General features: G+C 41.2%; 1 protein-coding gene across 26 annotated transcripts in view; it reads left to right on the forward strand.

Annotated features, from left to right (window-relative positions):
• Positions 1-8,611, forward strand: part of DST (dystonin) — a 428,507-nt gene extending 419,896 nt beyond the window's left edge. For 23 of the 26 annotated variants that reach the window (XM_025215834.1, XM_025215826.1, XM_025215830.1 and 20 more), the window contains 2 exons: positions 2,635-2,758; positions 7,274-8,611. In XM_025215834.1, the coding sequence (XP_025071619.1) occupies positions 2,635-2,758; positions 7,274-7,539 (390 nt within the window). In that variant the 3' untranslated portion in view covers positions 7,540-8,611. The remainder of the gene's footprint in view (positions 1-2,634; positions 2,759-7,273) is intronic. The other 3 variants (XM_025215828.1, XM_025215825.1, XM_025215839.1) reach the window with 1 other exon arrangement.
• The last annotated feature ends 3,818 nt before the right edge of the window (positions 8,612-12,429 follow it).

Below are 12,429 nucleotides of genomic sequence, written 5' to 3' on the forward strand. Positions count from 1 at the left end.
AAATTATGGCCTCTATGCTTACAGTGTGCAGGGCACTCATGAGCTACAGATATTATATTAAAAAATTATGATCTCCAAAATGAAGCCAGTGAGTGAGGAAATGCCATTTGATAGTGAGTAGGATACCACAGGTACAAAGTAGAAGCATACTGGTGCCCTTTCAGAAACTGAAATTCAGTTTAGGAGAGTAATGGCCAACAATTGCTATGACCAACAAAAGCTATAATCAGGTAGCTTTCTCAGTGACCCAGGGGGAATTAATTTTGATGGTCTCAACAGTGTGCAACGTACACAAAAAACTGTTAGTTTTATAAGAATTACTGTCTATGTTGGAAACCAAACGGGAGAGACCAAGGGTTGAATATACTTTGAGTCTAAAGACCTGACCCACTGCTTGATGAAACCAATGGAAAGCTCCAACTAGATCAGCTCCTAAATTGTCTCCTGCCCTCACAGAAATAGTCTGTCTCAACTGAAGCAGGTAGATTAGCATGGAGGGGCTTGCCCTATGACTGCCTCTGCTGTATTTGTTCTCTACAGAAAGAGAGGATTTCATCCTCCAATTGCTGTCAGTTTGGCACTTCATGTAATTCTGTATGTCTTTACTCAAGAACACACAAAATACCCGAGGATCTTTTTTATTCATTACTGTTGTGTGTATGTATGTATAAGGTACTACTTTACATATTTAGGATTATTGTTTAAGGTATTGAATATGGTTTAACCATAGCTCAGTTTAAATAAATGTTAATTTCTAATTTACTTGCTTTTTTCTTTTGTCCCTTGTAAACTAAATATCCCTACAAGGTTAATTAATGGTACTTAAAACAACTGTATGAAGAAATTTGCCGTATTGACAGAGCAATAAAATGTCATGCTTTTGCTGAATTTGTTATGAAATGGAAACGACTGCATTCATTTAAGCATTTTCTAATGTGAAGACTGATTGAAGTGTTTGTAGTGGCTGGTAAAATATTGCATTAAAGTATTCTTCTTTTCCCTGGGGACAGGAGCATTGTTCCCTTCCAGCCCCTCAAAATGGCAGTCAGTTAGGCCTTGACTCCTGGTCTAAAAGAACCCTGATGATGTATCCGCAGAAGGTGGTGTGCCTAGAACAGCTCCAATCTGCTTTCAGTCTTTCCCATTGGTTCATTGAATTTAATGAAGCCCAGTGGTTTGAGGCTGCATGCTACACAGGTGACTGAAGGAAGTTGTAGGTGCATTTCTCAGGCATCCAGCTGCAGCTTCTGCCCAACAAAGTGACTGATAGGCTACAAGTTTAGCCTGATTTAGGGGGTTAGGGAAATATCCAAAAAAACACATACTTTCTCTCTATACGCTCCAATAAATTTTGAATTCTTTTCTGCCTGGTAGCAGTTTCAACAGAAGGAGTGAAGACCATCCCTGCCCAGAATAGCTTATGGTCTGTTGATTAGGGCACTCTCAATGGAGGTGGATGGGATGAATATGAAACTTCTTTTGGAGAGGAGGGAATTGAGCCCAACTCTCCAGCATCCTTAGTGTGTTTTCTAATGATGACATTATTACGCAGACAAGTGGCAGAAGATTAATGACTTTATCCTCCTCTTTATGCCATCCTTTAAAAGGATAGATTGACCTTCCTAAGGTGTCCATTTTTGGTAGAAGTGTTGTAGATGCCTAGTTCAGGAGAAGGTTTGTGTGCAAGACAAGCAGAGCAAGTTGCCTAAGTCCTGGCGGACCGGGGGTCCTGGAATGGAGTTTAAGACACACCCTTTTGAATTTAGAATTTCCCTATTGCCCAACGCCACATAGCTGTTGGCTTGATGTACTGGATCTTTTGGATCCCGTTCCTGGGCACCTAACTCCCTCTAAGCATTGGGAAAAGTTCAGTGCTTAGCATTGCAGTATTTGAGTTCCTCTTTTGGATAAATCATTTGTAGTTTTATATGAACTTGGGATGATTGTTTGCTCACACCTAGGGTCTACTATGGTGTGCAAAGCTGAATAATGAGACTTGAGCATCTTTGGAAGTCCCCTTCCCCGAGCCAATAAATGAACTCAACTTAGGTAGGCTACCAGGTGAGGTCACTAGATTCTGCTAATTCAGAAGCTAGAAAAAAAGGCAGACAAAACTATGGGTGGATGCACCCTGGGTAACATAAGGCCACATTTTTTTTTCTATTTATAAAATCAAGACCCTCTGCTTTTGTGCAAGGAAGTCACAAAATATGGGAATTTAGGAGTTGCAAAATTCATAAGTATACTTTTGTCAGGCTACATTCCATGAATGCATTCAATATATACGCCCATGGTCAGAATTATGGCACAAAGGTATAAAAAATAGCTCTGCATCTGTCTGATAGCATTATGATAAGAAGTGTACCCTCAGTTAACCTTGTATGCTCAGCTAATTAAAATATATACATACATACATAAAGACTGATAAAAAACTGATGCTAAGTAGACTTTTGAGTGATTTTACAGCTGGACCACTTTGGCACTTATGGTTAAATATTTCCATGATAATTGTGGCCAATACTTTGAATTTATCATGTATGTTGTGAAGATTGTAGAATACCAAGTTCAGTCCCAGCCAATCCAAGTCTTCATATCGATGATAATAGATGAAGCAATGATATTTGTCTTCTTCAGGGAACACCAATACAAGGGAGTAAACTTAGATTGCCAGGATATCTATCAGGAAAAGGGTTCCAATCTGGAGAAGACAGCAGCCTGATATCAACAGCAGCTACCAGGGTTCGAGCACATTTTGCAGGTGAGTTTTTTAATTTCAGCACTGATCCCAGCATTCATAACAAGGGTTGTTACCACATGAGGACAGATTGGGGTACCCCAGGGGGATGTGCACATTTGCTCTAACATATTAATTGCAGCCTGCTTGACATCACTGGTTTATAATGATCCTCTGAAACAGCCTTTAAAGAAATGCTTGAGAACAAAGGGAAGATTCTTGACTGTAGAACAGAACTCAGCTGTAGAGAATTTGAGGGCCTATGAAGAATCTACCTGTGGTTCCCTGAATCTGATTCTGAACATACATAACACTTAGAACAGTTGAAATATAATTAAACCTGAAGCAGACAGACTTACAAGCTTGCTATAAAAGGTTAAAACAGTCTGGAAATGGTTCAAAAGTGTTACTGGAAAATCATATATTATTTAGAACCAGTTCATTATGAACCAGTCCAGTGTTAGATGTGGAAACGAAGCATTCTGTGACAGTGGTCTAGTCTGTCCTCCAGGCACCCCACACAGCATCGCTCCTTAAGCTCCTATCTCTCTACTGCTGCAACTGGCTGCTCTGGTACACAGCCAGAAATCTATTGCCCTCTCTTTTTCTTTCCTTTTGTTGGTACTTTTTATCAATGAGCTCCCTTGCACTTCTTGTTTAATAAAAGCTATCTTTCTAACAACGAGCTGTACTCTCACTTCCTACTTGACCACAGCCCCCCTCATCATTTGAAAGAATGGTTGGGGATGTCTCCTCTGGCATCTCTGAACCAACAATGATGGATGCCAGAGGTAATTAATAGGGGATACATCACTCTCGATATATCCATTTTAACACTGTCCCTAAAGCATCCACCTCTGCCACTGTCAGTGACAGGCTCCTTTGCTAAATGGACATTTGTCTTGACCCAGCATGGCACTTCTTATATTCTTATTATGCTCCTCCAGCCCCTTGGAACCAAAAAAGAATGGGTCCAAGCACTCCTCGCCCAAACCCCCTGTCCTGCCACTTCAGGTTAGCACACTGCAGACTTAGGTCAGGTACATACTATTGAAGTTACAGAACTCATGTTTATGAGAGAAGAGAAATCAGAACAGTGAAAATGCACCCAGCCGTGGGTCACCCACCCTCTAGGACTCTCAAAGCACAGGTGCAAGCACTCATTCCTATCCCCTTACCCACTGAGAGACAGTGGGCTGTTTGCTCACTTCTCCACCTGGCTGTTGGAGCCTCAGCACGTCACACAGCTGTGAACCAGTCCTAGAATGGTTCAAGTGTTATATGTGTCTGCCTTCCCTGCTGAAAGCGAGAGCTGCAGGGAAGCATCTGCAACACCACTTGTGGAAGGTCACTCAGAGATCGTACGTTGGTGGATCACTGGGAGTAGAATCATGGGATTAGAAAATGCACAAATGCAGATATGCTGTTCCTAAACTGTTTCCATCAAATGCTTTTCCAGCCTTCTCCTGAATGAGATTCCACAACTTCCCTGGGAAGTCTAGCCCACTGCCTTACTCTTCTGGCAGTAAGGAAGGTTTTCCTGAGAGTTAATTTAAATCTGCTTTGCTTCAGTTTAAAATCATTGCTTTGTGTCCTACTTTCTGGGGCAGGGAAGAGCAGCTGTTCTTCCTCTTCTTTATGGCAGCCTTTCAGACATTTGAAAACTGCTATCATGTCCCCCTCTCTTAATCTCCTTTCCTCCAAGCTAATCTACCTAGTTGTCTCATTTTTTCCTGTTATGGCTTGCTTTCCCACTCCTTTATCGTTTTTGTTGCCCACCTCTGGACCTTCTCCAGCTTCTCTATGTCCTTAAAATGTGGAACAGAGAAATGTAGACATTACTCTAGTTGAGGCCTAGCCAACCCTGAGTTGAATGCTACCATCACCTCCCATGTCTTATGCTTAATACTCCTGTTTATGCAGTCCAAAATTAAATTAGCTTTTTTTGTGCCTGTGTCACATTGCTTTCCCATGTTCACTCTCAGTTACCCTTCTCTGCGATGCCACTGCCCAACCAGTTATCTCCCATTTTGTATTTGTTCATTTGGTTAGGTGGAGCACCATATATTTGTCTGGATTGAACTTCATCCCATTGTCTTTAGCCCATTTTGCTAGTCTGTCAGGATCCTTCTGTAGTCTATTCCTGTCCTTCAAAGTGTTTTCAGACCTCCCCAGTTTTGTGTCATTTGCAGACTTAATCAGACAAATCTATTCTGGCATCTAAATCATTAGTAAACATATTAATCAGCACTAGATGTAGGACAGACCCTTGTGAAACCCCACATGTGGCCCCCTGATATTCTGACATTAATTTATTTGTTATTGCCCTTTGGTTGCACTTATTGAGCCAATTATTATACCAACTTACAGTAATTTCATCCAGTCTACATTTCTCCATTTTTCGTATGAAAACATCATGTGGGACTGTGTCAAAAACCTTACTAAAGTCTAGGTATATTATGTTCTTCGCATTCTCTTCATCCATCCAATTAGATGGTCAAAAAAAGGAGTTCAAGAAAGAGGGTTGTGTCCCATCCTGCGCCCAGAGCAGCTCTAAACAAAGAATGAGGTTGGGTGGCCGGTACAAGAAACCACAGAGTCACCTCTGCCAGCTGTCATAACTGTCAAGTGTACTAAGAGTGACTGAAAAATCCTGTCCAGCTAGTTCTTATTTTTTAGTTATTACTAATTTTAAGACAAAACTGTCTCATGCTTTGTTTAGAAGTGGTTTCTTTGCCATTGGAATATGCCAGACCTATTGAGATAAAATATGTGTCATAAACAATTGCAGATAATTAAAAATAAAGTTTACCCTGTTTAACTTACATAAGATAGTCACTGTTAACATTTTTCAATGAGGCACATGAACTCAGTTGACATAAAAAACATCACATAGAATCATAGAAAATTAGGGTTGGAAGGGACCTCAGGAGGCTATCTAATCCACCCCCTGATCAAAGCAGGGCCAGCCCCACCTATATCATCCCAGCCAATGCTTTGTCTAGCTGGGTCTTAAAAACCTCCAAGGATGGAAATTCCACAATCTCTCTGGGTAACCTGTTCCAGTGTTTTACTACCCTTCTAGTGAGTAAATTCTTCTTAATACCTAATCAAAACTTCACTTGCTGGAGCTTAAGACCATTGCTCCTTGTTCTGTCATCTGCCATCACTGAAAACAGCCTGGCTTCATCCTCTTTCAAACCCCGCTTCAGGTAGTTGAAGGCTGTTATTAAAGCCCCTCTCAGTTGCCTCTTCCCTAGACTAAATAAGCCCAGTTCCCTCAGCCTATGCTCATAAGTTATGTGCCCCAGTTCCCTCACCCCCCATTTTTGTTGCCCTCTGCTGGACTCTCTCCAATTTGTCCACATCTTTTCTGTAGTGGGGGGCCCAAAACTAGACACAGTACTCCAGATGTGGCCTCACCAGTGCTAAATAGAAGGGAAGAATCGCTTCCTTTGATCTGCTGGCAACACTCCTACCAGTGCAGCCCAAGATGCCATTAGCCTTCTTGGCAACAAAGTCACACTGTTGGCTCATATTCAGTTTATTGTCCATGTCCACTGTAACCCCCAAGTCCTTTTCTGTAGGGCTGCTATCCAGCCAGTCAGCCGCCAGCCTGCACTGATGCATGAGATTGTTCCATCCTAAGTGCAGGACTTTGCACTTGTCCTTATTGAACGTCATGAGATTTCTTTTGGTCCAGTCACATGTGCATTGACTGTGCAAACTCTACCCCATCTTGTATTTGTTGATTTCTTCATTTAACAACAGTGGGAAGGAGATCATTGTAAATAATATGAAAATATTCCTTAATTGCTTGTTATTTCCTTTATTTCTCTTGAGACTTCCAGTTTTAGGCATTTTGAGTGAAGAAATAATTGAAACTTGTGCAGGTGCTTGCTACAGAGCCCCATATATTTTGAAGTGTGTGCATTCATTTGCCCAATCAAACTTGCATGCAAACAATTCCTAAAGTACAAGAAGATGACAGAATCTGAACACATCTAGATATGAAATGACTGTGAAAAAGGGTCTGGTAGATCACTGAATTGCATAAAGCAAGGTCAATGAGTGGATAAACACTACCAGGATAATCAGTTTTTATGAGCAAAGCTAGTGGCTGGGCTAACCATTCAGAATCTCAGCATTTAATCTTGCATTCCCTTCTCTTTATTAGGAGAAATATCATGGCTTTATGTTGTTGTTCAAGATGAGAAGAGACAACAATGAGTGTTACTTGTAACAGATGGAGTTCCAAATATGGCTTGCAGGGCGTTTAAGCTCCTATATTTATAAAAACACCTAAATATCATAATGCTTGTTTAATTCCCATTACTAATGCCAGTAGATGCCTCCCTCATAGAATCATAGAATCCTACACAATTAGGGTTGGAAGGAACCTCAGGAGGTCATCTAGTCCAACCCCCTGATCAAAGCAGGACTGTCCCCAACTAGATCATGCCAGGAAAGGCTTTTTCTAGGAGAGTCTTAAAGTCCTCAAAGGACGGAGATTCCACAACCTCTTTCATCTCTCTACAGAAACTAGAAGAACTCCAAGTAGACCTGGGAGCCAAGCAGGAAGCAAGGCTGGCAGCAGGTCAAGTAGCCGCCGAGGCAGTGATGCATCTGATTTTGACATTTCAGAAATCCAGTCTGTGTGTTCAGATATGTCAGAGACTGTTCCCCCAACAAGCAGGCCAACCCCCCGACGGGGTTCTCGATCAGCCTCAGCCAAGCCTTCCAAAATTCCAACTCCCCAGAGGAGGCCACCAGCCAGTAAATTGGACAAGTCCTTGAAGAGATAATGTGATTGGCTCAGTAAAGGTCTTTTCCTTGTGTATTAAATATTTAAGTTTGTAAGATGTAAAATATTATGTAGAAACTATTGTGAAATATTGCAAGAGGTGGATTTTTAATTCTGCAGATGGCCTTATTTGTGTATTTGTCTTGTTATTTTATGAGTATAATTTTTGTCAGATTTTTTTTTGTTTATGCCATATCCTATGTGAAAGGGTTAAAGAGTTTTAATGTAAACTAACAGTTGTACACAGAAATGTGTAGAAAGTACACTAAAAGCAATTACTGAATGTACAGTGTACTGAATGTACAGTTAAGTCTCTGCAACCTGAATAAAATAGGCCTATCAGTATGTCGTTAGCTAACAGGAAAGGATACCTCATGATTTTTCTTTTAAAAAAAATATAAAAAGCCAAAAGATACAATTACACATTTTGAGCTAATTAAACGAACACTAAAGGATGTATGGCAGAAATACTAAGAAATACAGAACACATTCACACTCTGGTTATTTATACAGCAACTCTCAGAGAACTCACAGAACGTTACTTAAGCACTTGCCAGTACTATGATACTCCAATATCTTGCAGCATTTCTGTGCCATTGCTTTCAGTGAGGCCAGACACATTCTGGATATTTGAACTATTATACTGTAAGAATATCAATATGAAGTGCATTCATGTAAATGTGAGGTTTTCTTTTGCTTGAGTGGATGGTAGCACTGTATCATTGAACTCATTTTGTATCAAAGCAATTTTGCTTGCAGAAAGCTCTGAAATAAACATGTCCCTTAACTTTATTGCCAATGTATTTCTTATTTCACAGGACGATCATTTTGTGCATTATATTTTAGGGCATAAATGATTTGAAATGACCAATAATTACCTTAGCACTATAGACTTGAATGTAATTTCCCATTCTCAAGTCAGAGTTTGGTCACCTACTGTATTTGTTTAATAAAACCTTAATTTGTACATATCAGATATTATGAAAGTATATGTAATTTTTTTGTGTTGACAACTATTGGTCTCATATTAAACTATGGCATTAGTGTGCCATGAATAAAAGACAGGGAGACTATGAGAGTCAAAGAATTGATTTTTGCCTTTCTGTGATAACATTAATAGGAGTAAAACGTTAGCTTTTTATGGGAAAAGATGTAACTGCAACTAAACAGGAGTAGACTGGCCAAGTAGATGTTGCTTCAACTATAAACTAAATCCCTAGAAATTCCAGATATTTTTAACCACCAGGGAACTAGCCTGGATTTTCTGGCTAGATAAATAATATATACTGGGGAGCTGTTCTTCATGTGTAGAAAACTCTGAGCAATTCAAGTGGGTCTGTAAGGCCAAACAGAACTATGCTTTGTCCTGTCACAATGCCAAACCTGAATCATCTCACAGGTGCGCCTTCTGCTCAAGGATGCAGTTGAGAATTACCTGAATGTATTGATGATGTAATCTGGATTTCCTGATTATCTCCAACCCCTCTGTTCCATCCACTTCTGAAGTGATCTTACTGGTTTTTAGCAGAGGCAGATATACAACCAAAATCCTTAAAAGATGGAAGAGCATACCATTCAATCGGGCTACATTTTAGCCTTACTGAAGTTGAAGACAAAATTCCAGCTGTGCCAGGATTTCACCCAAGGTGCATGCAGACTCTTCCAACCAGAACATATACTTGTGGAACAGAGATAGTAAAACAAACCTCCAGCTGAGGACTGGAGGGGAAGTACAGCAAGCATGAGCCCCTGGGGAAGAGGCCAGGGATGCAAGTTCAGAAGAGACTGTCATACTTTCTTGGTGTCTCCGTTAATCACCACAGCAGCTATTGTAGGAGTTAATGAGGCAGTTAAGGAAAAAGGTAGATAATCAGAGTTGTAGTGAGACAGCTTTCAGAAGAACAGGTAAGCGCATGCCAAATAGATAAAAAGAATGTCCTGCTAAGAGGGTCTGGATTATTGTGCATCTCTTGTGTGTGTATTGAATGAATCAGAACCCCTATTAAATAAAACAGCATGTAATTGTGGGAGCCCATGTTGTCTAGTGCATAGAGCATAGAACAAAGACTAGAAACTTGAGTCAGTTCCTGAGTTGGCCATTGGTTTTGGTCATACTACTTGATCTTACTACTTGCTCTACTTGTCTCAGTTTCTTTCTCTGTAAAATTGGGGATAATGGCACCAACCTCCCCTATGAAGTGCTTCATGAGCTATGGATGGAAAGAATGGGGATCATTTTAAAATTTAAGATACCTGTATTTTGTAACGTATAAGCACCAGATTGATGAAGCTTTCCTTCACCCCTCCTCCTCGCCCCCATGTTATGGATTACGAGACAGCCTTTCATTATGTGATAATATAATCCTACCTTTCAACTGCTTCAACTTGACACATCTTACCTTTCAACTGCTTCACTTTGTAATCTAAACCATGTTTTTTCAACCCAGAAATTTCTTTGGGTGTAATTTTCATGTTTTGGAAAAAGGAAGCAAGTAGAAACAAATTCTACTCCATGCAGTGCAAAATACCCCATCGTGCATCATCAGCTACCTTGAACTGTAAGTGAAGTGATACTGTATGTATCACTTCAAAATACATTTCTATCACTTGGCCTATAGTAGTAACTGCCCCTTGTAGCAGACCACAGCTGCTTTCCTAGAGAAGGGTCTGCAACACTATTATACAGTGGGTTCAGAGAATGGTTGGAGAGGCCTTGGGACAGCTATCCACACACCCTACTATACAACTGCTAGAAATGGTGAATGAACTTGTGGGTGTCTCGTACGGCTAGAGCCGACTTGAGGTGATTTAGAAATTGCTCGTTCGTCAGGGCGGGCTGGTGAATGGAGAGGCAGACAAGGTTTAATGGTTGCACAAACGTTTACTTACGCCGCTTGTAGTTGTGACGCAGATGGTCCGGTCGTCTGAACAACTATGCGAGTTGCTCCAGCTGGCGAGGCCCAAGCCAGTTAATCCGTCCGCAAATTGAGCCGGCGGGAAAAGGGTACATCTGGGATTGCGCTCGGCGATGGGAAGAAGGATCGATAGGTGATCAGTCTATCGATCAGCTAGCTGCAAGTCAGATCTCTTTAGAGGCACTCTGCAGTGTGCTCAAAGTTCTTCGACTTGGGCGGAAGTCGCACGGGATTTTAAACGGCTAGCAAGCCAATCACTAGCCGCCACGTGTGAATAATTTAGCACTGGCCAATAGCGGGACACAAATTTGCATTCGAATGGCGGGAACTCTTTGCACCGTGCATTTCTGTGCTGCAAAGAAGAAATGCACCCTGCAAATTGGCGGGAACTCTCTTGCACCGAGGTTCTTCTGCTGCAACAGAAACCCTCGCTGTGCAAGAGGCTCTCATGTGGCAAGAAAATTCCATCGTGCCGAGGCACCAAAAGCACTGGGTTGTGACAGTGGGATGATATACCTTTCCAGGGAGGAGAACTGGAGGGGGGAGGGGAGCGGAAGAGAGACCAACCCATCCTCATTCTGGTCATTTCATGATAGCAGCTCTGGTAGCTCCCAGGAGACAAGGCAGCAAGTGAATGAATGCAAAATATAAAAGATGAAGTGTTTGTATTAGATTGAGCAGCTTGATACATGATGAGGGCAAAGGGAATGGGTAAAATATGTTCTCAGCCCTTTCTGGGAAAGCTAATGGTTCATGTTGAAATGGAAACTAATGGTCTGTCTTGGAATACTTGGAAGAGTCTAAGCAAGAGGCCTGTAGGGCAGTTAGACCAGTAGTTCTCAACCTTTTTAGAGTCGAAGCACCCTCCATAACTTTTGTGAATTGAGTAGTACCCCATTTCAAAACTAATTTTTATTACAGTACTTTCATGCAGAGGGGCCAGGAGCAGCCAGTTAGAAGATTACCTGAGTCTGGCTTTACCTGCTTATCTCCTCATACTTCCTAAGGTATCCTTCTAAGGATCTCACAGCACCCTGGAGTACCCTGGCACTCTGGTTTTGAATTGCTGAGTTAATCCCTTTTGCTAGAATAAGAATATATTTCACAGTATGAATTAACTTTAAAGGCTGCAGAAGACGTAAATAATGCACTTATGTGGCTTCCTGTATCTGAGCTGGGTTAGGTAGAGAGTGCTGCATTGTTCAGTGTGCAAGTATAGACTTTGAAACCTTCCACATAGACACTGGCACACATAGACCCCCTCTGTGGTGATCCTGAGACTGCTGCTGAGGGGCAAGCCCAGCTCACTTGCTCCCCTGCTTGCACATGCCATATGATGAAAAAGTGCCATGCAGTCACCATTATAGTGTTGGGCTCTCACAAAACCACTCTCAGAGATACAGGCCTGAGTGCATCCCTGGACTTATTCCTAAAAGTGAGCACGCAACACTTTTCTGAGAACGATGAATGTGAGGAAGGACAAGTGAACGGAGTGTTTTCTCAGCAGTGGGCTTGGGTTACATTGAAGGAGGTATAAAAATCCTAGTAGTGTAAAATGTATCTAGTGAAATGCTGGTAATTTCATGAGAGAAGTGAAAGAGATAAAATCCAGATTCATTTCCTAAACATAGTTTATTACCTGTCTAAATATAGCATGGGGCAGGCTGTTTAAGAAGCCTAAAGAAAGACTGAAAGCTAATGGGATGTGAACACCTAAATCACCAAGGCACTGTTTTATCATCCTAAATTAATCATAGGGATGTATAAAGCCCCCGTCTCTTCATATTTAAGCATTCTGTCTTACCATATTTAGCCAAAATAAACAGTGCAGCGTTACAGAGGACTTGTACTTCTAAAGAGGGTATAGGCAGACAAGGTTCCTTGGGTGAATTTGATATCTTTTATTAGACCAGCCGAAATAGTTGGAGAATAGTTATTAAGCAAGCTTTTAAGTTCAAAAACCCTTCGTCAGGCTA

This window comes from Alligator sinensis, unplaced genomic scaffold (assembly GCF_000455745.1).
Source record: "Alligator sinensis unplaced genomic scaffold, ASM45574v1 scaffold482_2, whole genome shotgun sequence".
Taxonomy (NCBI): domain Eukaryota; kingdom Metazoa; phylum Chordata; order Crocodylia; family Alligatoridae; genus Alligator; species Alligator sinensis.